Source organism: Castor canadensis, chromosome 13 (genome assembly GCF_047511655.1).
Source record: "Castor canadensis chromosome 13, mCasCan1.hap1v2, whole genome shotgun sequence".
NCBI lineage: Eukaryota > Metazoa > Chordata > Mammalia > Rodentia > Castoridae > Castor > Castor canadensis.
This window is the reverse complement of record NC_133398.1, coordinates 90,188,626-90,210,714: the sequence shown is the minus strand read 5'-3', so window position 1 is coordinate 90,210,714 and position 22,089 is coordinate 90,188,626. Positions and strand designations below refer to the sequence as shown.

At 34.6% G+C, this 22,089-nt stretch overlaps 1 protein-coding gene across 6 annotated transcripts in view; it reads left to right on the top strand.

Moving 5' to 3' along the window:
* Naa35 (N-alpha-acetyltransferase 35, NatC auxiliary subunit) overlaps positions 1–22,089 on the top strand; it is a 68,924-nt gene that overhangs the window by 35,709 nt on the left and 11,126 nt on the right. For 5 of the 6 annotated variants that reach the window (XM_074052234.1, XM_074052237.1, XM_074052235.1 and 2 more), the window contains 8 exons: positions 369–435; positions 515–558; positions 1,801–1,851; positions 2,498–2,581; positions 3,548–3,662; positions 15,266–15,444; positions 19,370–19,429; positions 20,439–20,545. In XM_074052234.1, coding sequence (XP_073908335.1) covers positions 369–435; positions 515–558; positions 1,801–1,851; positions 2,498–2,581; positions 3,548–3,662; positions 15,266–15,444; positions 19,370–19,429; positions 20,439–20,545 — 707 coding nt within the window. The remainder of the gene's footprint in view (positions 1–368; positions 436–514; positions 559–1,800; positions 1,852–2,497; positions 2,582–3,547; positions 3,663–15,265; positions 15,445–19,369; positions 19,430–20,438; positions 20,546–22,089) is intronic. The other variant, XM_074052239.1, reaches the window with a different exon arrangement.

Genomic DNA, 22,089 nt, shown 5'->3' with positions numbered 1-22,089 from the left:
ATTACAGCTCTGTCATCAAATAGTAATTATTTATGTACTGTTCACCAGTGAATGTGGGATAACTTTGTGAGAATTAACAACTTTGTTGTATTTCTCATAGGCATTAGCCTATTTCTAAAATGAACATATTAAATGTAAATACACTTAAATTGCCTACAGACAAGCAGTTGAAACTTAGGAGACAGAGTCAGCATTAGGATATGGTGTTTTAAGTGCAGTCCTATAAGAAAAGCTTGGGTGTATGTGTTTAGTAATATTTAGACAGGCTAAATGGCATTCATTCCCACTTTCTTAAAAGCGATTTTGTGTAAGAAATACAAAGGTTTTGCTACTAATCAAGGACCTCTAATAATTCCTTTTCTGTATAGGAAGATTTTCAGTCAATGACTTACGGATTTAAAATGGCTAACAGTGTGACAGATCTTCGAGTTACAGGTGAGACCATTTGTAAAGATGATTCACAGATTTATGTTTTGATTTGTTTCTTTTGTAGACTTATTGTTTCTCTTTCTAGGCATGCTAAAAGATGTAGAGGATGACATGCAAAGAAGAGTAAAGGTATATATGTTTCTCTTTTCTTTGGTTTAAGGGTTTGACATTCTTCTACATTTCAAGCTAACATTTATTACAATTTGCCAGTAATAAGTAGAGCCATCTGTCTCCTTTATATGAACTACCTTTTTTTGTAATAAATTTGAGGACTGTTAGAGGAGTTTCTGATAATTAATGTCATTTTTAAATATTGAAAATTGTGCCCTCTGAATTTTTGAACTTTTTTATCAGCATTTTAGACTTTTAGCATATTTTAAGAACAGTGTTTTTCCCTCTCTAGAGTTCTAAGTCTCTTAAAGGTACGAACCGTCTTCTTCACCTTTGTCTTTAGCAGCTAGTACAGTATCTGGAAGATAGCAGGTGAGCTCAGTGCATGGTGACACTGCAGATCTGCTGAATTCCATTCTAAGGACATACTGTAGCCATGTGACCCTCATGATGTATTTCTCATAGGGATTAAGGGGGAAAACATTATATTTTGAAATTTTACCCTGTATAACAGTATAGTTCAAGAAAATCTATATTACTCTTTTTAATTTTTTTTTACAATTATTCAGCCATTTGGGCAATTAAACACACACAGTGCCCAGTTTTTAGATTAAATATATATATATATATATATATATATATATATATATATATATATATATACAGCTTTAGGAGAGGAAAAACGTTAAGTGAAGCTATCCCTGTTTTGCTTAGGGTAAGGGCATTTACTTAATGTGTGGCAGCTCCACTGCTAAGACCCATGTCAGCTATCAGATATTCCTGTGGAATTTTGTCAAATAAAGTATTCAGCTATAACTAACAAAATGTTTTGTATCTTAGTGTAAAATGTCAATATTGACTATACCACTTTTTTTTTATGATGTGCTTTTATAAAGTGTTACTAATTTTTGTGATAATGTTAATTTTGAGAATATCAGGAATTTCAATTAATAGATCCCTTTAAATGAAAGTAACTGTGTGCCAGTGTGCTTTTGCTTGTGTTATTTTATTGTTTTGCTCTTGCTGTTTGAGTACCTGATGTTTTTCCTAATGTTTATAATTTATATCACAATCAACTTTGTGAATATAACCATTTTAAGAGAAAAATAACAAACATAGCTTGTTTTCCTCCACATTTTTTTCCTAAAAATAGATTCTTTGTATACTCAATAAATTAGTGCTTTCTTTACCCTGTATACTTATAACCTAGTACTTCTCCAGGATTGTACTTGTTTTAATTTACTTTTTTTAAAATTTTAGAGTACTCGAAGTCGACAAGGAGAAGAAAGAGATCCAGAAGTTGAACTAGAAGTAATTGAACTTATTTTCTGGTAGATAATATCAGAGAAGTCTACCTGTTAATGTTGTAGTTTTATGAACTGCGTTGTAATGTATGGAAGCCCTTTTTAAGGTATTTCTTTAAAAATTGGAAATTGCAAGGGATTTTATTTCCCTTGTATTTATTTTCATAGAATGATAATACAACTCTTTCAAATATATGATTTCAAAACTCTTCAGTATTCCTGTGAGGTAGGAAGAAAAAAATGTTTCTTTACAGATGACAGCTTGAGGCATAGCAAATCTCATGAACTTCCTTATCAAAAGTTGCTAAACCTTTATGGAGATCCCCAATTTTCTGATTCTGCTTATAGCACTTTTTAACCAACACTTTAAAATGCTAATTCATTTTTGAGGTAATCATGCAACTTTTGACTTGGAGGAAAAAATCAGTCTTGTTGCCATAGAAACATTACTTTTCTGTTTCAGAAGAATAGGCTTTCTTTTTCTATGTTGTCTACAGCTCATTTTTCAGGCATTTAAAAATCTATCCATGAAGGTGTGTGTATTGTAGTAAGTCATTAACATTGTAATTTAGGAATTTAAAAATATATATTTTAAAATGAGATTCCTTTGAAAACTTTGCATGTTTTAACTTCTAGTCCTTTCTTGTTTTTAGCATCAGCAATGTTTAGCAGTATTCAGCAGAGTGAAATTTACTCGTGTGTTACTGACAGTGCTTATAGCCTTTACTAAGAAAGAGGTAAGAGCATGATTTGTCTGTCTGTTGTAGTGATTTTTTGGTTGGAATGCCTTATTGAGACATTTCTGAGACTTTTCTATTTAAATGTCCTGATCTCAATGTACAGTACTCAGCATTTGGTATATTAGCACCAGAGTAACCCCAATGATTTTCTTGAGAAGGCATGTGAATTTTACATTCTATTCCATAACATGTCAATGTCTGTTGTTAAAACAAATCTCTTGTATGTTATTACATTTTTGTGGATTGAACAGGAAAAAGTAAAAATGAGAATTTTATGTAGGTCTTTTCTTCCTTTCAGTTAAATTGTTAACTGGTGAGTGTTTTTGTTTATTTCTACATTAACACAAGTCAGTAATTTGTGAGTAGTTCATAAGTAGTACGTAGAGCCAGCTGTTACCAAACTAACTTTTATTTCTTGCCCCCATCTTAGTGAATGACTTAGTAGAATTGTTGGGGTTTTTTCCCATTTCTCAGTTGAGTGCATCTTTGGTTTTTATTTTAAACAGTAAGTTAGTACAATAAACCATAAATGTTCTTTCTTTCTGGGATTTTTGTTTGTTTGTTTGTTTTGTTTTGTTTTGGTCATACTGGAGATTGAACTCAGGGCCTACAGCTTGATAGGCAAGGCCTTTGCTAGTTGAGCCATGCCTAAGCCTTTTGTTTCTAGTTTCTTTTTCAGATGGGCCTCCTGCTAACTTTGCCTGGGCTGGCCTCAAACTGGGTCCTCATGTCTCCTCTTCCTGAGTAGCTAGGTTCCTTTTTTCTTTTTTTAATGAATTCTGCAAGACATAGATTTGAGGGAAAAATATAATTTGGGGCATCCTCCATTAAGTAATACTTTGTGAAAACCAGTATCATTGCAGCATGCATTCAATTTCATTATTGTTTATAGGATTTTCCTATTTAATGTATATCTTTCAGTGAAAGAATATGTAAGAATGTTTTTGGTGATTTGTTTGCTAGACCAGTGCTGTTGCAGAAGCTCAAAAATTGATGGTTCAAGCAGCAGATCTTCTGTCTGCCATTCATAATTCATTGCATCATGGCATCCAGGCCCAGAATGACACTACAAAAGGAGGTAATTACCCTTTTTGTTATTAGTCTTTTTTCTTCTTCTTCTTTCCCGTCTAAAATAAATGGTTTGGTTTGTTCTGAAATTTCACATAAGTCGGTTAGCCTAAACTTAGGAGTGTTTTTGTAACCTCTTTGAAAGTTTATTTGGAACCTCTTAGTAAGTTTATTCTAGACTGAAAACAGTGTTAAAGAATTTGGTCATTTCCTGTACCTTACTATTTGGACTCTGCATATATACCCTGTTTTGTATTCATGCTGTGATGTCAGCAATAACTTCTTTTTAATCAATTCCTCTCATTTGAGAAATCATTACCTCCATTATAGTCCACCTTGACTCCAGTAGGCAGGCTTAGGTGTTCTCTCTTTGCCTCATTGCACTCATATATTCCTTTATCATAACATTGCACTATAGTTATTTACTTGTTTGTCTTTCCATAAGATTTTGAGTATTTTTAGGAAGGGATTTTCTTATTTCTGTATATCTACAGTGCTTGGCATGTTATTGGCACCAGAGTTTATTTATGAAATATACCTTAAAATAAAAGGAATAATGTACCTTTGTCATAAAATTTGCAGTTGGCTTAATGTTTTAGATAGTGTGTGGCAACTTTGATTATCCTTAAAACTCATTAAAATGAGATAGTATTTATATTCTTCAATGTTTCTCAGTTATTGGTCTTGTGGCCAGGAAGGCAAGTTTTTGCTGATTGCTACCACTCTTCTCCTTTTAGAGGCAGAAGTTGTGATATCGTCCTATCGTCCTTCCATGAATTTTTCCTTACTTAAATGCTAGGCAATAGAGCAGTTCAGAGGAAATAAGGGTTAAGAAATCAGTATTCTCATGATTTGATCATGTTTCTAGTAATTATATAGAATTTGTATTAATTCATCAACATTTTTTTCCCAGAAGAGAGTAAAGTTTGTGATATGAGTGACAAGCTGGCATTTTATAACCATGGGGCATTAAAAAATAATAATAATAATGAAGGAAAGAAAGGAAAAAGTGTCATAAGTAGCAACTTACAGTATATATTTACAGAAAGATATAAAATCACACCTATTAAATACTTTGTAATCTAATGTAAGAATACTTTTATAAAAACTAGTATTGCTGTATATATAATACAGGAAAATAATTTGTTTATGTAAAAAGATATTAAACGATGCAAAGCAGGAATTTTCCAGAATGAAGGTACTGAGAATGAAATTTGAATTTGATAAATTTTGCCACGTCCCAGTACTGTGAGCTGTTCTGCTTTGTATCTACAGTCAGTCAGACTGAGAATAATAATTGCCATGGGATCATTAGTGGCTATAGCTTATGACTTCTCTCTATTTCAGCCTGTATGTACATTCTTCACTATTTCTCTTATAGTTTGCCGACTAGTAAACTTCAGGAAAATTGTTTATGTAAAATTACCTTGAATAAACTTTCTGTGAAATGTAATCTTATGGCTAAACAAGGGATATTTAAAACTTAGGGATTCCTAACCCTGTCCTTGTTTTTCTATATATTTTTAGCTGATTTAATTGTGTAATTATCCCTTCTCCTTAAAAGCATAAACGATCCATAACACAAAAGTTAATACTGCCTAATGTATATTCTGGGGAGAGTGATGAGTTAACAATGGTATAGATTAATTTTGATCTCAGGTGCTCCTTGTATCTTCTCACTAGTATTGCAACTCTAGCTAGTGACAGAATGGCTATGTAAATAAAACATAAAATCCGTGAGCATTTGTTAATAGCGTCTCACTGAAAAAGGTATGTATTAAGTAGGACTTAAAAGCAGTGGTATTGAGGAAGAATTAAAGTTTATTGAAGAATTACTTGGCTGGTGGGCCTTTTTAATGAATGTTAATGTCTTAATGTAGATACATAAGTTGTTTGGGAGGTGAATTGGGGGGCAGCTCAGAGATAATGCAGGATTTTTTTTTTTTTGATATAACATGGAGAAGTCCTCTAGAAAATAATTTGCTCTTGAAAATGGATGGAAAAACAGTTTTTGGAGTCATTTTCATATTTGGTGCATATCAGAACTGAAAAGATGAATGTAATTAGTTAGGGATTGGTGGATACAGAAATTTGGGTCATATCTTCGCTGAAAGAACAAAGAAGAAAGGATTTGGGGAGGCAGATACTGTTCTTTGTTTCTGTTTACATTGTTTTTTATACTTTGTTTTTTATATATATATTTATATATAAATATATAAATATATATATATAAAACAAAATATATAAATATATTTATATATTTATATATATATAATATATATATAAATATATAAATATATTTAAATATTTATATTTATATATACTTTGTTTTTTATATACTTTGTTTTTATGTGTCTGAAGCTCTAGTGTATCCTTTACAAATAGCATTTAAATCATCTCCAGTTAAACTGTCCAGATCCAAGCTCCGCATGGGAGCATATGCCTGTAACCCTCCATTGAGGCAGAAGGATCTTGACTTCCTGAAGGCCAGCCTGAGCTAAGTAGTGAGACCCTATCTCAGAATCCAACAAAATAACCCCCAAAGACTCCTGAGGTTCCATTTGTCAAAATATATTTCTCTCGCATGTTCTGTCATAGTTATTTGTGGGTTAGGGCTAATTTACTCAATTATAAACCTCTTGGCTAATGGAAATAAAAATTATATTCAAATTTATGTTGCCCTTAGATTGTGAGATGCTTTTGGAGTATATTTTCAAACTGGACACATTTTCTTTTGAAAATATGTCTGTTTTTTGGCAGAACTGAAATTTGAACTCAGGGCTTTGTGCTTACTAGGCAGGCTCAGTACTGCTTGAGCCGTGCATCCAGCCATTTTTGCTCTGATTATTTTGGAGAAAGTATCTTGCTTTTTTGCCCAGGTCACTCCAAACTGCCACCCTCTTATTTCAGGCTTCCCACCATTACTGGGATACCAGGTGTGAACCACCATGCTCAGCTTTTTTCCATTGAGGTGGGGTCTCACAAACTTTTTTCCTGGGCTGGCCTAGAACCATGATCCTCCCAATCTTAGCCTCTCACATAGTTTTGTTGATAGATGTATCCCATGTCCTGCTGTTGGTTTGAGCTGAGGTCTTATGAACTTTTTTTTACCTGAACTGGTCTCAAACCATGATCCTCCCAATCTCAGCCTCCCAAGTAGCTAGGATTACAGGTGTGACCACAGTACCTATCTGAGAGTTTGTTCTTTTTTTAAAAAAATAAAAAAGTGTTTAACTGAATAATTTGCTCTCCAGTGGCTATTAGCAGTGGCGCAGGCCTTAAGAAAGAGTTAAAAAAGAATAAAATCAGTAAATTAAACATGTGCTTACATCCTGAAACTTCAGAGAAACAGTGGTTTTAATAAAAAGACAAAATTGATGTAAGACAAAAAGGCCAGGGTAAGGAGACAATAGCAACAGAATTTTAGAAGTTGGAAAAGAGAAAGACATTGACTTAGCTATCTTCCAAATAACTGAATCCTTAGACCTAATAATAGAGAAAGACAGTATTCATTGAGTTTCCTTTCAGGGCATCCAGGTACAGTTGGAAATGGGGATGTGAAGTTGAAAACTTGAGAACTGGTTAAAAGTTCCTCCCCTTGCTTTGCTGGTCACATTCTTGAACCTCAGAATACTAAAAGCTTATTCTTTGAAGTAAGAAACAGAGACTCTGGAGTGAGGGATATGGGACATAGTTGAAGAGTGCATGGTAAAGGGAAGCAAAAATTTAAATACTTACTATGACCTATTAATGTGCCCCTATGTGCAACTTCCAAAGTAGGACAGCCAGACTTAGATACACTACCTAAGAGTTGAAGATTCTTCCTAGAGAAATCTGACAAACCCAGGATGTGGAAAAAACAAGAGCAAAATCTAAACGTACTGATTTTGATATCAGTACTTCCTCTGATGAAAGGGCTTAGCTGAGAGTATTACCTGTATTCACAGAACTTTTAGTATTTTTGTGCTATGGTTTTAAATCTCGATATCTAGTCAAGGCCAGAAACCTCTAGCATGAAAGAAAGAACAAAAAAAGCAGATAAATAAAAATACCTTACATACAAAAGGTACATATACAAGGCAAGAATAGGATGCTGTACAGAGGGGGGAAAAGAATAATTCTTTGATATTAAAAATACAAGAGCAGAAATGACAAATTAAAAATTTAGAAAAAAAGTTGCATAAATTTGGGCTGGGCATGTGACTGGAGTAGTTAGAGTGCCTGCCTAGTAAGTGCAAGTCAAACCCCAGTACCACAAAATAAATATTAAAAAAAAGTTATGTAGCCAGTTGCCAGTGGCTTACACCTATAATCCTAGCTACTCAGGAGGCATACATTAGGAGGATTATGGTTTGTAGCCAGCCCAGGCAAATAGTTTGTGAGACCCTATCTCAAAAAAACTCCTCACCAAAAAGGGCTGATGGAGTGGCTCAGGGTGTAGGCCCTGAATTCAAACTCCTGTACCACAAAAAAAAAAAGTTTGTAAATTTTAAAGTAGAACTAAAAATGAAAAGATGAAAAATGAGGGAAAAGAGATAAGAATGTCATAGACTCAGTTCAGAAGGTGTACTATCTAATAATGACAAATAAATGAAATGAGGATAAGCCAATGAAAGTTGTACTAGAAATAGTACTGACACAAGTCTGCATGGCTGGAAATGGTCTGAATTACAGAGAGAAGCAGAAAGTACTTCCATTTAAAAGCTGTGTTCCAACCTTTGAGAACAGAATGACCAACTGTGTGTGGATTCATGCAGTGGCTGGGCAGAAAACTGTGTGGCAAGGGATAGAGGATTGCTCAGGGCATGTGGCTACCCTTACTCCCTAGCACAAATTACTTTGGTTTGGTATCCTTCCTCAGAAACATTTAGAAATAGCTGCCTCTGTTTGGGCATCTCCCATGCCCACAGGTACATTGACAGCTCCTCTGGTTCAAGGAAGCTTGAGCCATCCACAAGTTCAGCCAGCCAGAACAGCTAATGGGTGACTCCTACAGTCACAGGTCCACACACAGAGCTCAGTACCTGCAGCTGTTATTGTCTTAGCTCACCATAGTGGGCCAGGCAAGGTAGGGCTCCAGCTCTATGTTGCTCTCTCTGGTTTGAAGTATTTGACTGGAAGTTAGAAGGAACACAGCACACTGGGAAAGAAACAAAAAACATCCCTATTTCCCTTAGCCAGGAGGATTTTTTGACATTTTCTCTTAAATTGTTTTGTTTTAGATTTTTGTCACTGTATTTTCTCATTCCTGTATCTAATTATATCTAACTGTTAATTATTTAACTAAAATCTTTTCTGTCTTCTTTCTCTTTCTTATTTCTGTTTTTATATTCTGCTTTAGTCAATGTTTATACTTTTAGTGTATTCTATTATGTCTGCCACTAAACTGTTTTGTATGTCTAGATATGCTTTGCTTTTCAGTTGTTGATGTTACTACTTGTGCTCTCCTCCCAAAACAGCCGAGCTCTTTGAATACATGGGGTGGGTGCTGTAACATTGAGATACACCCCTATCCCAGTTGAAAGAAATTGTAACTTACTCCATCTGCAATCTAGTCCTGCTCAAATTTAGGCAGATACCTCAACATGTTAAAGGAGAAAAAAGCCCCTAGCTGATGTCCTGGCCCCAAGTAGGCACAGATGGGGGGGAGGGTGGCTGAATACCCGCTACTAGATATTTACCCATGTGGCAGCAACATTGAAAAATAAATAACACAACTGATGCAGTTACTCCACACATGAAAGACACTAGCATAGTTCATTCCCATACTTTCAAATCACACAGTGCTGAAATGTCTAGAGGAAGAATCACAAAGAATAATATAATATACTCTGCTGTCTACAGCACAACTGTCTGAGTTACCAGAGGGACCCCACCCATGTGAGTCCTACAAAGAAGTTAGGCTCCTCAAATTCACACACATTCAGAGCCCACCAAATACAGCCTAACAAGCCTGTATAGAAGAAACCACAATACATAACTCAATTAGAATTAAACCCAGCACTATACAACAAACACCCTAGGGCACATCATCAAGAGAAGGCCTATCTCATATGGAGACTCACACTTAAAAGTGAAATAGGTATCCATCCCATAAGATGTGCAATACTCAACATAGAAATACAAGAAATGAAAAATCAAGGCAGCATGACTCCTCCAAAAATTTGTAACTCTCTTATTAGCCAACTCCAAAGATAATGATGTGGTTGAAATGCTGGATAAAAAATTCAAAAGAATGATTAAAAAAAAAGAAAGATAGTGTGTTCCAAGAGAACACAAAAACAATTGCATGAAATAAGGAATCAGAAATTCAATAAAGAGATATCTGGGGTTGGGAGGACCAACAAAAACCCAAGCAAAAGTCATGGAAATGAAAAGCTTAGTAAATCAAAAACAAACATCCTCACTGGGAATCCTCACTTAATCGGGAGAAAGAATGAATATTATCAGTGCTTGAAGACAAAGCTGATGAACTAACACATTCAGATAATAATAAATGTATGGCCAGAACATACAAGACTTTTGGGACATAATTAAGAGACCAAATGTAATGCTAATAGGTGTAGATGAAGGGAAGAGGTACAGTAAAATAATAGTGGAAAATTCCTAACTCTTGAGAACTACATGGATATCCAGGTATAGAGGCATTTGGAATCCAAAATAGATTTAAGCAGAAATTCCCTCTCTTGTCATATAGTTAAACTTCCAAGAGTACAGAACAAAGAAAGAATATTGGAAGTTGCAAGTTACTTATAAAGACTGGATGAGGTGGGGCTCTACCAGAAAACATGCAAATATGCTATCTTTGTTTCTCTTGCAAGATAGAGGACATGGTGTGGATGATAGTAATCTAGTTAACTGATAGTCTTTGTCAATGAAAGATATAAAAGATAACCTCTCTTATGTGCCCACATCAGCCTATCACATGGGTCTTAACTGCAAGTCACTGAGGCTTACTGATAGTCTAGAGTACTACAATACCTCACCCAAAAAACTTATTCAGGAAGCAATCATGTGGAATTTGATTTTGCTACTTATAATGTAACATAAATGTCAGAAACCTTGAAAATATAAAAATAATTATATAACAAAGTCAAGAAATGAAGGGGAAGGAAAGACTGATTTTCTTTTATATTGTGGTGTTACAAAGATACTGGTTAGAGTCAGTAAACCTATTACAGAGATACCAGTATATTTCAACACATAAAGGTAGCCAATGGTGGTGGAGTGAGATAATGAAAATCATTGGGTGTTGTGGATAAGAAGATAGATACCTGTTTGAAGAAATAGAAATGTAGAGATATTTATAAAATTAATAAAAGAAAATGTCTCAATTATTACAAAATACATGAAAGAAAATTTTCTTAGTGAAAGATAAGTCAAAAGAAAGAGGAAACATACACAAAAGATAGCTATCCTATTGTTACAAAACTAAGATCTGATTTTCTCCTTTCTTTCTGTTCTTGAAAGAAATTAAAAGCCATTGTTAGCATGGCCTGACCTAAGGTGCTGGGATCTGAGGTAGATTCATAGAGGCAGCTGTGTGCAGGGCTGTCAGAGACCAAGATGGGTAAACAGGGCACGTATGTATGGGAGTGCTGTGGTACAATGTTTGAGCATCTAAGCATGTTAAAGAGGGCCTAAGCACAGACAGGCCACAGTGGGGTGAAAAATGTCCAAGAGGACAGACTGACATGGGATGTCAGCTTGAGCAGGAAGAGAGAAGTATCTGAGTGAAAAGGTGACCCTGTATGGGGAGTTGCAAAAGAAAAAGTTCACCTTAAAGCAAAACAGATTAGAAATACATTGATTTTGTTTAATAAGGGGATGATATGGATGGACAGATTGTGGTAGATCCACGCAAATGAAATACATTCCATCAGTAAAAAGGAATGAAATGTATACATGCAACATAATGGAAAAGTATTGGAACACTGTGCTGAATGAATGAAGTGAGATATGAAATAATACAAATTGTGTGATTTCTTTTGAAACTAGAAAAGATTAATCAGTGGAGACAGAAGATACATGATTGTGTAAATGGGAGTGATTAGGAAAAAGACAAAGAACCTTTTGGGGTGGTGGAAATGTTCCTTTTGTTGATGGTAGTACTCACATGGTTTTACATATTTTTCAAAACATTGAATTACACATTTTATGTTCACCTTGTATATGTCAGCTATACATCAGCAAGGTTAATAGAAAGAAACTTGGAGTAGTGGTTAGTTCTCAAGGGATAAACTGGGGATCACAGTAGACAGGAGATCTGATTTTCATTATAAACCCTTTCGAAACCTTATGATTTACATTATTATCTATTTGAAAATACACACTAAAATGTCAAAATATGTAGAATTGCATAACAGTACACTATGAGTTATTCTGGCCAGTGATTAGGGTAGAATATTGAAATATTGAGGCCATACCTTGAGTTTAACATTTTGGTTAGGTGCTTTTGAAGTATGTTTGCAAACCAGACACAGTACAAGAGAGCCGTGGTATTTTTTTGACAATACTGGAGTTTGAACTCAGGCCCTTAGGCTTGCTAAGCAAGTGCTCTGCCAGTTGAGCCATGCCTCCAGCCCTTTCTGCTTTAGTTATTTTTCAGATGGGGTCTTGTATTCTTCTTCCAGGCCAGCCTCAGACAGCTAACACCTTTGTAGCTGGGATTACAGATAGGAATGTCTAAACCAGCCTATTCTTTGAGATAGGGTCTCACTAACTATTTGCCTGCACTGGCCTGCACAACCATGATCCTCTTTCTGCCTCCTAAGTAGCTGACATTATAGGCATGAGCCACTGCACCCAGAAAATATCTTTTTTATAACTTCTTTTTTATTGTGGTAAAATTTACCATTTTAACTATTTTAAGTATACAGGTCCATTGGTACTCAGTGTATCTACATTTTTGCAGCTATCACCACCATTTATCTCCAGGACCTTATTATCTTCCCAAACTTTGTCCTTCTTCCCCATAGCCCCTGACCTCAGCTATTCTACTTTATGTCTATATAAAGGTAACTATTTTAGGTGACTCATTTAAGTGGAATCATAAAACACTTGTCTTTATGTATATGGCTTATTTCACTTAGTATAATGTAATAACTTTTATAATAAAGACCAGTGTTCTAGCACAAATTCTAATGACTGACATCATACTTTTACTTACGTACATAGTACATAATACATTATGAAATACATCATACAAGTACGTATGGTGTCCCTCCTGTTTAGATATAGTGTATATAACCTGAATAACTGCTTTGATCTTTTATTAGATGTTCTTAAGAAAGTGCATCTTGAATTCTTTTCTACTCAGACAACTTACGATGTCTTGTATAGGATGATTGTTAAGTTCCTTTGTGTGAGATTAAATAGCTGAGACTTAAAAATAGCTATTAGTAACCACTCTAGCCACTGACATAAACAATGTTCAGGAAAATGCAGGGAAAATTTTAAGTCTGTGAGAAGAGTGGAGAGGATAGTACAGAGAACTTCTGTTTATGTGTAGAAACTTTGTCCCTAATCTACTTATATGCATCTGTTTTTACTTCCTGCGTTTGGGGAAATTAGGACTTGAAAAAATCACACCTCCTAAAGGAAAAAAGGAAAGGAGCCATATTTTGTGTCCCTTAAGTTTTGGATATGCTGGGAATACTTTGTCCTGACTAGTATTGTCTCCTTTGTCTTACTGATTTCTCATCCTTCAGGGCTTTCCTTAATCTTCACTACTAGGATGTCTGTCCCTAATTTTTCCACGAGTTATGTGCTCCTGTTATATCCTGGGCTAATTAATAATTAATATTATAATTATAATTATATTTAAATTATATATCAATAATTAATATTATAATTATAATTATATTTAAATTATATATTAATTTACATAATTAATTTAAATATTAGTTTAATTTAAATATTAATGTAAATTTTATATTATATTGAATTATAATTGTTATATTTGTCTAGACCCTGTTTCTCTGTTGGAGCCTCCTAGGGATATTTGGCAATGTCTAGAACACATTTCTTTTTACAGTTGGGGGTGGGGATGCTACTGGCATCTAGTGAGTAGAGGTCAGGGGTATTTGCTGAACAATAGAATGGTAAGGAAGTCAGTAATTTACCAGTCAAAATGAAATTTACATGTCTATAATTGATACATTTGTAAAGTAGCTCCCATAGGATCAGTCTGACTGCATAATTTTCCACTGGAGTACGCCATTTTTCTATAGGAGTAGCAGGAAATTGTAGAGTGCTTTCCAGTGCCTTACTAGACAATGTGTTTGTTTAGAGTAGGGAGTCAACCAGAAGTTTTAGAATAGAAGGAAGTCATGCTGTATTTTAAAATAATTGAGGTGGAAGTATATAGGATTAATTTAATGAAGGAGCAATTTGTTTAGACTAAGACTGAAGAGAAGGAATAGATTAAGTAGACAGTTGGAGTTAGAATCCTTAAGAGTCACTGTCTGATTAAATAAAGCAGATGAGGCAGTGAGAAGAGATAAAGCTGCTATATTAGGGTATGTAAGGATAGTGAGGCATTTTACTGAGAAAGGGAATAAGAATATTAGGAGAAATATCAAGATAGTTTTTGGACATGTGCTTTTTGAGATGATGTGATTTTCCAAGGTAAAAATGTCCTTTATGCAGTTAGATTTGGAGCTAAAAAGGAAGACTGTGGGCTAAAGATTTTGATCTGGGAATTATCAGTTACCTTAGAATTTATATAAAAATAAGTAACGTCAGCTGGGGAGAAGTTAATATAAAGAAGAGAAAGTAGGCTAAGAACTCTGGGGAGTATCTTTGCATAATCCTAAAGAATAGTTATAGTATATGCCTCTGGAGTTTTATTGCTAGAATTTGGCTGTCAGTTTTGTTTTTAATTCTTAATAATGTACTTGTTCAGCTTTAATTTTATCTTTCATTGAGATCTGAAACTGTATTTTAGTTTTAGGTTGTAGTCTGTTTGTAGACCAGCAGGGGAACTTTGAATTCAAAGTTCATAATCACTTCTTACTTTTGGAACTTTGCATTTGTAAGAAGTGATATTACTAGTTGGGAAAAGGAATTCACTCTTAGTTCTCTTGTAATATTTTCTTTGGAACATTGTAGATTCATGTAATTATATTTCAGTACCAAATGCATTCAGGGCTTGCTAGGGGCTGCTCTGCTCTGCTATTCTTGATTACTATGTAGCTACTTTGAGTTGATTGTGTTGTTCAGTAACTGAGGGAAAAGAAGCCTACATTATTTGTATTCCCATCTTTTCTTCACAATCTCATGATTTATTGTAGCATTTCCTTGTTTTGAGAGGCTGTATTGACCCTATGTTATTCCATTCTTATCTTGGAGTTTATTTTGAGGTAGAAATCACCCTCCATCACTATGTAGGTAGGAAGTACAATTTGGAAGTTAGTAAATACACTAATCTCATTTTTTTAAAAGTGTATATTGGATATATTAATTATCAGTTATAAAATTCATTTATAGGGTTTTGTGATTAGAATTTAGAAGTGCCTTTGAAACCAGGATTTTTCTTTTTAGTAGCATTTGCAGTTAAAGATTCAGAGAAATACTGGAAATCTCACTGTCTCTCTCTCTCTCTTTTTTCAGATCATCCAATTATGATGGGTTTTGAGCCCCTTGTTAACCAGAGGTTACTTCCACCCACCTTCCCTCGATATGCAAAAATAATTAAAAGGGAAGAAATGGTTAACTATTTTGCAAGATTAATAGATAGAATAAAAACTGTCTGTGAGGTTGTGAACTTAACAAATTTACATTGTATCCTGGTAAGTATAAACATATCTTCTGAAATATAGCTCTGATTTAATTACAGAATACTTTATACAGCTAGAGACTGGCTGTCCCAAGAATAAGTAATACTGCTTACCTTTTTTCTCTGATAATACAGAATTAAGTGATGTTTGTGTGTATGTACACATACATGCATAAATACATTATATTTAATCGTTATAAAGATTTGATGCCATCCATTTTGAGATTGAGAAGCTGAAGTTCAGAAGTTAGATAATTCATACAAGTTTTAAGGATGTGATTTGAACCTGGATTTTGTCTTCAAAACCTCTTGTATAGACTGGAGGTGTGGCTCAAGTGGTACTCAGCCCTGGGTTCAAATCCTAGTACCACCAAAAAAATGACAAAACTTTAAGGCCTCTTAAATGTGTGTGTGTGTTTATATGCATAGGTATGTGTATTATATAAAAAATTTCTTTTGGTTGAAGTTGCCATGTACCTAGGATGACAAGTCACTCTTGAGATGACAAGTATCTAGTTTATATCTCTTAAGATGTAAGAATTACACTTTTACTTATGCTTTCTTAAAATACTTTGTCTTCTTCCATTAATTCTTTGTCATTAAAGCCCAGCTTAAGCCTTTGTTCCTTAGTAAACTTTCTGTTGTGCTTGCCCTGATTCTACCTTAAGAATTATAGAATTTTGAAGTAGAAAACATCATTTACCATAAAATAGTTCATTTTGCAGTCCCTTTTGGAAACTAAGGTTCAGAGAACCTGTAAACCAAAGTTGGTGACTACAGTGACAAGTCCAGAATTAGAATATTTTTCTTGTTCTGCATTTGCTTTTCTGATCCCGGTTGTTATGTGGATATATATCTGTGTTCACCAGATTAATTATAAGGTTTTAAGGCATAAGCAACCAATTTTCTTACTTTATACCTCATAGGATGATATGTTGTCAATGTTTGTTGTTTCTTTGCCAGTTCTATTCTTGGTGAGCAAATAGCTTTTTGTTGTTGTTTTTAATGAAACAGGCAGCAGCACTGACTTGACTCTTGATGGGCTCCTGATTTTGAGGACCAAGTAGTCTTTCATTATGCCAGTCATTTTCAACAAGTTCTCTGAGGAGTTCATGGCCCATTTCAGGCATCTTAGGGAATTCTCATTGGTTCTAACTAGGGTAGATAGCTGAGGTATTATGTGAAGTTTTTTGGACATTTTCTCTGCAAGTTTCAGTAGGTATTGTTTAGTAATATAATTGGATTAACAGTTTGAAAAGATGTAGTGGCTGCATTGTAAAGAAAAGTTTGGAAGGGAACCAGAATAAACACAGGAAGTCAGATTAAGAAACTGTTGTTACTACAGTCCAAGGAAGAAATGATAACTTGCAGTAAAAGAATGGCAGGTAGGTAATGTGAGGTTGTTTGAGTAGAGCTATGTATCAGCTAAAACTGATAAAATATTGATGATGAATTAAACATGGAACATGAGAAGGAGCTCAGGACAATCTCTAGGTTTCTGACTTGCAAGTCAAACACTCTGATGCTAGTCATTGAAAGGATAATTCTCAAAGGGATCAGAATCAAGAGGCTTAGTGAATTGAGATAGGTGTCTTTGAAATATTTAAGTAGAGATACTGATATTGGCAACAGGATACAGATTAAAGTTTAGTGCTAGAGATACAATCTTGGGGTTTTTGCAATATAGGTATTAGTCGAAGTATGAAAATTGCCAGGAAGAAAGAATATACATTGAGAAGAAAAGATTGTTTATAGCTAATCTTTATACCTATAGCTCTGACTGAGAAGTGGCCAAATAGGAGGAAACTCAGGAAAGTCAATTCAATGATTTTCAAGAAGGAAGTTATGTATAAAAGAGGTCAAATGAAAGAAATAAATAACGTCCTAACCAAATGTCCCCTGAATTTCGTGATGGAGAGAGTGCTGACACTAGGAAAGAGCCAGGTTAGCATGTGTTAATAATGGCTAAGTACAGGTGGAGGGTATAGCAACCGCCTTTGGAAAGCTTGGCTGAGAAAACAGCAGTTGAGAGGGAAATGTGAGAGCATATGATAGATGGGAAACTCTTGACTAACTAGTTGTTTATAGGGATGATCCAATAGAGAAAGGAGAATTTTCATATCTAGGGTAGCAGAGGATGGATAATGTGTTCATATTCCTGCAAATTTTGCAGACAAAGGATAATGTGTTCATATTCCTGAAAATTTTGCAGTCCTTAGTACTAGGGGAGGATTTCCATTGTTCAGGCAAGGAAAGGATAATGTGGGTATAGTTAGTGGTTTTGAGGCTGAAGCTAATGGATGGCCTGTTGGATAGACAAGACTTGTGTTTTCTTTGGGATACAGAAAGGGAGGTAATCTTTCTGGTGGGGAATATTCACTTTGAGGAGTGTAAAATTTAAAAGCCAATTGTGAAAAAGTGTGAATTGACAAGAGAAACTTGGTAGATTTTGTCAGAATACCCATTAAAATTTGGAGATTATGATGCTGGGGAATAAGGTTAGAAAGAAAAACAGACAAGGGACATCCATACTTAAAATTTGGAATGAAGAAGAGAAGCCAATAAAGGAGCTAGAATGATTGGTCATAAAGATAGCAAGTATAAATGAAAAGTACAGGTTTGTTTCCTCTAAAAAAGGACAGAATTGACAACATTGTGCTTAACAGTTCAGAACAATGAAGAAAAGTGAAGAGTCACAAGATAGCCAGAAGAGATAGTAGTTCAAGGAGGATAGTAGGGGTTGAATTCAGGCCTTTGGACTTGCTAGGCAGATATTCTACTACTTGAGATACTCCACCAACCTTCTTTGAATTAGGGCCTTGCTTTATGCCTGTGCTGGCCTGGACTGAAACCCTCCTATTTGTGCTTCCCCACATAGCTGGGGATGACTGGTGTGTGCCGCCACACCAGCCATTGGTTGAGATGGGGTTTCATGAACTTACTACCTGGGCTATCTTGGAACCATGATCTTCCCTATCTCTGCCTCCTGAGTAGCTATGATTATAGGCTTGAACCACATACCTGGCCAAAGAAACCTTTAAAAAAAATGAGAATTAAGTGAACATCTTCCCTCATTTTCTTCTACTTCTACTCATTCTTGCTCTTCTTACCTTCTTTTAACTTTCCCCCCTCTTATTTTAGGGATATTGCATAATAAAGAGATCAAGGGTGTCCAAGTCCAGTTAGTATTGCCTTTCTTGACTGGAGCTATTCATCTTGAACTCCAACTCTGAGTTATTGATGAATGCTGTGCTTAAGAGGATCCTTAAGCTGTACTGAAGGACTCAGAAGAGAATGGTGCTACCTGTCTAAGGATGTTTTCCATAGTGACAGTCATCTGGGCAATGCCCATTTCTCACAAGGAGAAAAATCTCTCAGGCTATATTCTTTATGTTCTCACTGCTGGCCTACAGCAATTCTGTAGGTCTGTTCTCAAACCCAGATCACTATCCTTAATCCAAATATTTTTTAAACTAAAATTTGTGAGATACAAAGAAATATGAAGATGAGAAATAACTGCTGTCCTACAATGTATAGATTTTAACATTTCAGCTTTTTTTCTCCATATGTAAACCCATACTTTTTGGTCTTTCACCAAAGTCAGCAATGATCAGTAGTATGAATCCAGTTGACCTGGTTGCTTGATGCTTATTTCTTTGAAGTAGAACTAAAGGTCTTTCATTTTGATACTGTCTTCATGATGTACAAATTTAATATGGCTGTCCACAATTCTACTTTTAATTCTTTTAAAAACATTTTTTTAAGGCTTTAAGATTAGCCTTTAAGATTGTCCCTTTGATACAGATAATTCCTTTATATGTCCTATTGTATCTCTGGTATTATTTCATTTCCAAAATTTCCACTTTATATGCTAACATTTCCGGGTTTTATTTACATTCTATTCGTGACATTGCTTTTTTTCTCTATATATCGATTAGGACTTTTTCTGTGAATTTAGTGAGCAATCACCATGTGTTCTTTCAAGATCTCTGTTACAAGTAAGTGCTACTTAGTATCTAAGTAGTTCTTTGAACATTGAATTATATATATATTGACATTGCTTTGTTGATTGATGAGCAAAAAAGCAGATGCTTTTAAAGGATATTCCACAGTTGGTGTTACATTTTTAATTCCAGTATTGACTTGAGTGTCAGATATGCATCAAGATCATATTCTGAGCCATAAGACAAATTTAATAATTTTGAAACAATTGAAATCATGCAGAATTAGAATTTTAGAATTAAAGTAGTAATCAATAACAGGGATATGTGGAAAAACTCCAAATACTTGAAAATTAAACAATATACTTCTAAATAACTCATGGATCAAAGACAGTCCTAAGGAAATTTAAAAACATTTTGAACTAAATGAAAATATAACATCAAAATCTGTGGGATACAACTAAAACAATTATTAGCTGGAAATTTATAGCATTAAATGTTTACATTTAATAAAAAAGAAAGCTGATATTGGTAGTTTAAGCTCCCACTTTAAGAAAAAGGAGCAAAATTAAGCAGAAAAAAGGAAATAATAAAGAGCAGAAGTCAGTAAAAAACAAAACAAACAAAAAAATAGGAAAAACTAGCACAACCAGAAGCTGGTTCTTTGAAACTGTCAGTAAGATTGATGAACTTTGGGACATTTGAAAATTAGTTGAACCATACAATCAAAAGTTTCAGTAGATTCAGGAAGAGTATGTAAGAATTCAGCATCCATTTTTGATTAGAAGCTATGCAAATCCATGAATAGAAGAGAATTTCTTTATCCTCATAAAGGGTGTATTACAAAAAACCTCAGCTAACATCATACTTAATATGATGAAAGGTTAAGTATTTTCCTCCTAAGATTAGGAAGACAGCAATGATATTCACTCATCATTCCCTCTGAATCACTTTTGTATTCTTTAAGATTTATAGGTAGTATGCTTGTGTCTCAGTAATGACAACTATAATTGTGGCAGCATTACTAATATATATATATATATATATATGTAACATTTGTTTTAAGACCACATTTCTGGTGGATAATAAAAAGGTCTTTGGAACTCATCTCATGCAAGACATGGTGAAAGATGCTCTTCGATCTTTTGTCAGTCCTCCGGTGCTTTCCCCCAAGTAAGTATTATCAGACATTTTATAGTATGTGTGTTTTTGTAAAAATCCAATTTCTTTGTGTTCTTTCTAAATAACCACAGTTTAGAAGTTGTTTAGGATCAAATCTCCATATAAATAACTCAATCATATTAAAATGAAATTATGGTCTGAGAGTCACTACCCTGTAAACAGGGGTAAAGGCTGGAAAGGGTGGTACATAGACAGAATCATCATTTGGAGTGGCATTTTAAGAAATAAATAGGAGTTTTCCAATGGAGAGGTAAGAAGTGAGTTGTTATTTCTTAGCAAATGAACCAACATGTATGAAGACAGAGTATGAAACATATTTTTAAAAGTTAATTCTTAGTGTTCTTACCAACAGTCTGTTGAATAAATCATGCCACATGTCATGTAAAACTCTGGTAGCTTTCTGTTTTTGGTTGGATTCCCTGGAAGAAGACCCTGAGACCAAGATAGACGTAAATGTATTTTAGAGTGTTTTCCCAGGAAAAGCCAGCAGGGTTATAGGAAAATAGAACAAAAAGAATGAAGTAACTTTGGTTCAGTACTGTAGGGGAACTGGGGACAGTATAGGTTACAAACCTAAGAGTTGTCCTGGCCAGGGATAAGGGAGCTTGAGAATTTAGCCACTGTCATATAAGGACTGCCCTTAGGAGGATATAGATAACTAGGTATGGCATTGTTGGTTGCATTTCCCATTTTGTTCATGGTAAAGATTGTGGTCCTTATAATTAAGACTGCAAGACTTGGTATATGCTGGTCTGTATCTTTATCCTGTCCCTCTCAGTATAACCTCATCCCTTACTGCACTTAGCCTCATCTCCTTTGTTTTTGATATATTGACCTGCTTGCTATTCAGGGGACATTTTCCTCAAAAATCCCCAAGGTTGACACCACCTGAAATTCAAGTCTGCTCACTGTTACCTCAGTTACAGCTACTCTAGCCACCCTACTTAAAAATTACAACCCCCATTTCTACTCCATTTCTCTTTTCCACAACAGTTTTCCTTTACATGCCATGTAACTGACTTCTGGATTGTTTATTTCAGTGTCCCTCTCTCTATCTCCCCCAGGTAGAATAGAAACTCCACGGACTCAAACTTTTTGTCTGGAAAGTAATTAAGGAGCCAAATAGCTTTTGTTTACATTGGTCAGATCTATTGATAGCTACTATTTGAGAAATGAGAGCAGTACTTTAAAATATTTTTAATTCATTGAATAATAATAATACTAAATTCATTATATAGTAACATAAACAGTTTTTTTATGGAAAATGTTTGTCTCTAATATAAATTGGTGAGAAAAGTGGCATTGCTTTACATTTTTGTGTTTTCTTAACTAGAAAATAGCTGCATTATCTTTCTTGCTTTTACTTTCCATCTGCTGTGTTGTCACATGCCATGGAACTTCTGGAAGTATCGCTGTATACTTGTGAGAGAATGAATACAAAAGACATGTAAGGTCTAAATTGTACTTTGTGTTTCCCTCTGAAATTGTCTCAAGGCCACCCAGGGAAACTGAGACTGTATTTTGAGACCTGCTGG